Raw genomic sequence first — 2,913 nt, 5'->3', positions numbered from 1 at the left:
ACAATGATTTTTGCCCCATCAGGCACTGGGATCTCAACCCAGAATTCCAAGGGGTGGAGGAGACTGCGGGAACTATGGGATAGCTATGGAATAGCTACCCACAGTGCAAGGCTCTAGAAATCGATGCTAGCCTTGGACCATGGATGCACACCGTCGAACTAATCTGCTTAGTGTGGCTGCGTGCACTCGACTTTATACAATCTGTTTTACAAAACCGGTTTATGTAAAAATCGGAATAATCCTGTAGTGTAGACGTACTCTGTATGGGCACTGTAAAAATCTGTCTCTAACCAGAGAGTTTAGATGGGCGGTCCATATTCTTCTTACTTAGCCCAGTCAGCACTATTTGAGTTTAAAGTTGACACCTGGAAAATTTAGCTGCAAATAGTTTGCAAGGTTAGGGACTTAAAAAAAGGAGAAACATTAGAAAGCACTGTTTCTCACCTACACCCTGGATAAGTCAATGTAAAATAGCACTAAACTGACAATATTATGGTGGAGCAGTCATGAGACAATAGTTACATTACATCAGAGATTTCAGTTTACAAACTGTTTAAGGAAAAGAAGCTCATGGAGGCTTCTATTAAATTTGCTTACTCTGGCTTGCTTATCACCTCAAAGACGATGGGCAAGCCTAAAAATCTACACAAGTGTCAGACAGCTGAGCCAACAGGGTTAAAAAAGTGCACAAGCTTCCAAAAAGCAAAAACACTGCATGATGCAGTGGAAACTGGCAATATCTGAGAGTAAGTAGACAAAACTGTCAGATGTGTTCAGCGCATGCTTGAACCCTGGTAAATATACTCTACTTCAGTCAAATCAGGGTAGGCACTGCCTTCACTACCTATCCTGAAGTCTCCTGCCATCATGAGATCCTTATGCCATTTTTTCCCCCTAATTGAGGCACACCTGATAAGAGGAAGTAGACATTTTTAAAAGCATCCTACAGACCAGGAATATGCAGAAAATCAGAGGATCAATGACACACTTTTTTCCCCTGGGAGTTTCCCTACTCTCTTTAGTTAAGCTGGCAGCTGTCTGAGTCAGCAGGAAGTAGAGTTTTTGTTTGCGGACTACTGCAGTGATGTGTATCAAGAGTGAATTTTCCCTCAGTGATTGAGCACAGGTCTGCTCCACTACCGCAAGGAGCTGATATTTCACTCAACTTTAATCAAAAGTAAACCTTGGAGTTGGGTGGCTGGGGCAGGACACATCCTATTTGATTTCATCATGGATGAAACACAGAGGCAACTTCCTTGTATTTCCTCACTTCTGGAGGTGGTCAGAAGTCCTGAATGTGTTACTCCAGTAGCTGGATTGCTTTAGGCCGTGTGCAGTGTTCAAGATAAGGAAAGTTTTCTGGATTTAACACAAGTTTTACTCTTTCTGCCCTAGCCCTAGCCTTCAGGAATAGCCCTGTATTGTCCAATCCCTCTCTAGCCCTCCTGCTGCTGGAGTAGACTCCTGCACCCTCCAACTTAAAGATCTCAGCATGTGTCCTGATAGTGGAGACATCCTGCACTCATAGGGTCCTCATAAATGAGGGATGTTCTGGTTTGGGGGATCTCTGTGGGTGATGGGTGCAGGTATGACAGGGGCACCCCTGCACCCCACACACCTCCCATTCCTGAGATGGGATGGACCCATACCTGAGATGGTTTCCTGGTAGCCCTTGGTGAAGAACTGCATGGCGGTGGCTGCCCTCCAAGGGGTCCTGAGCAGTCCCTGCCGCTCGGGGTCCTCGCCCAGCGAGCGCAGGATGGTGGTGTAGGCGGCGGCCAGGCTGGGCAGGTTCATCTCGTTATCCTCCTCGCTGCGGGTCCTCTCCCCCTTCCAGTTGTCCAGGCACTGCGAGCTGGTGCCCTGCGAGTAGCGGGGTTTCTCCATCGCCCGGCTCGGAGCGGGCGGAGGCGGCTGCTGCTGCTTCTCCTCCAGCGCGTACCCATTGCAGCTCACCGTCCTCGGCGGCTGCTCCAGCAGCGCCCCCAGCTTCCCCTTCTCCATCTGCCCAAGGACTCGGTCCGTGCGCCCGGGAGCTGGGGGGTCGGGCTGGGGAGGAGAGAATCAGGCTACCCCCGGGGGAAGGGGCGCCCCGCAGCCGGGACAGGGGAGGGGAGCGTCTGCGCCCCAGGAGTGCCGGGTCTCCGTGCGCCCGGCCCGGGGAGAGGGCTCGGAGTCCGTGCGCTCAGCGGGGGTCCCCGCGTCCCGGGACTCCGAGCGGTGCCAGGGTCACCGGCGAGCTCCGCGACCAGACGTCTCCGCTCGCACTTCCCGGCACCGTCCCTCTCTTTATAGCGCGTCCGGCTCCTGTCGCGGGGCCCGCGCCGCGGCCATTGGGCACCCCGGCCCGTGCGTCACGCAGCCCCGCCGCCTATAAGAGGATCACGGCCCGTGGGATAAAGGAGACGGAAGCAGCGGCTGCCCAACAGGTTCCCTGCCCCGCCCCAGGGCAGGGAGGGGTCGGGGTCGGGTCCAGTTCTGCCTGGGAGCGCTTCATGCCTCAGCAGCCGGTTCCCTAGCACGCCCCAAAGCAGGGTCTTTAGTTCTCGGGCTATACAGGCTGGACCCGGATCCAGCTGCTGGTTTCAGCTGTATGGGCTGGGCCGTTTGCAGTGCATTGATACGGAGAAACTGCTAAGCCCGTGGTCAGTATCTTGTGATCACGGTAACTGTACAGTTAATGCTGCCCCCCCCGGAGCTCACCCTTCACTGCAAATGGCTCGGACTATTATGCAAATATACAATAAAGCGTTTCCGTTTGTTGCGCCATCTCTCGTAAGAACAAACATTCACACTATGAAGAATGGTTTTATATGAGGATTGGTGCCTTGACTACAGATCCCACCCACACAGAGAGTAAAGAGCAAAGTAGGCAGCAGTCAAACCCTTCAACATCCCTAGGGACGCTCCACT

General features: G+C 53.1%; 1 protein-coding gene across 1 annotated transcript in view; it reads right to left on the bottom strand.

The window, feature by feature from the left end:
• GCH1 (GTP cyclohydrolase 1) overlaps positions 1–2,349 on the bottom strand; it is a 34,967-nt gene extending 32,618 nt beyond the window's left edge. The window contains exon 1 of the mRNA XM_032770382.2: positions 1,650–2,349. Coding sequence (XP_032626273.1) covers positions 1,650–2,004 — 355 coding nt within the window. The 5' untranslated portion in view covers positions 2,005–2,349. The remainder of the gene's footprint in view (positions 1–1,649) is intronic.
• Positions 2,350–2,913: the final 564 nt, after the last annotated feature.

The sequence above is a fragment of the Chelonoidis abingdonii genome, chromosome 4 (genome assembly GCF_003597395.2).
Source record: "Chelonoidis abingdonii isolate Lonesome George chromosome 4, CheloAbing_2.0, whole genome shotgun sequence".
Taxonomy (NCBI): Eukaryota; Metazoa; Chordata; order Testudines; family Testudinidae; genus Chelonoidis; species Chelonoidis abingdonii.
Note: the sequence above shows the minus strand (reverse complement) of the source record. Positions and strands in the feature narration are given on the sequence as shown.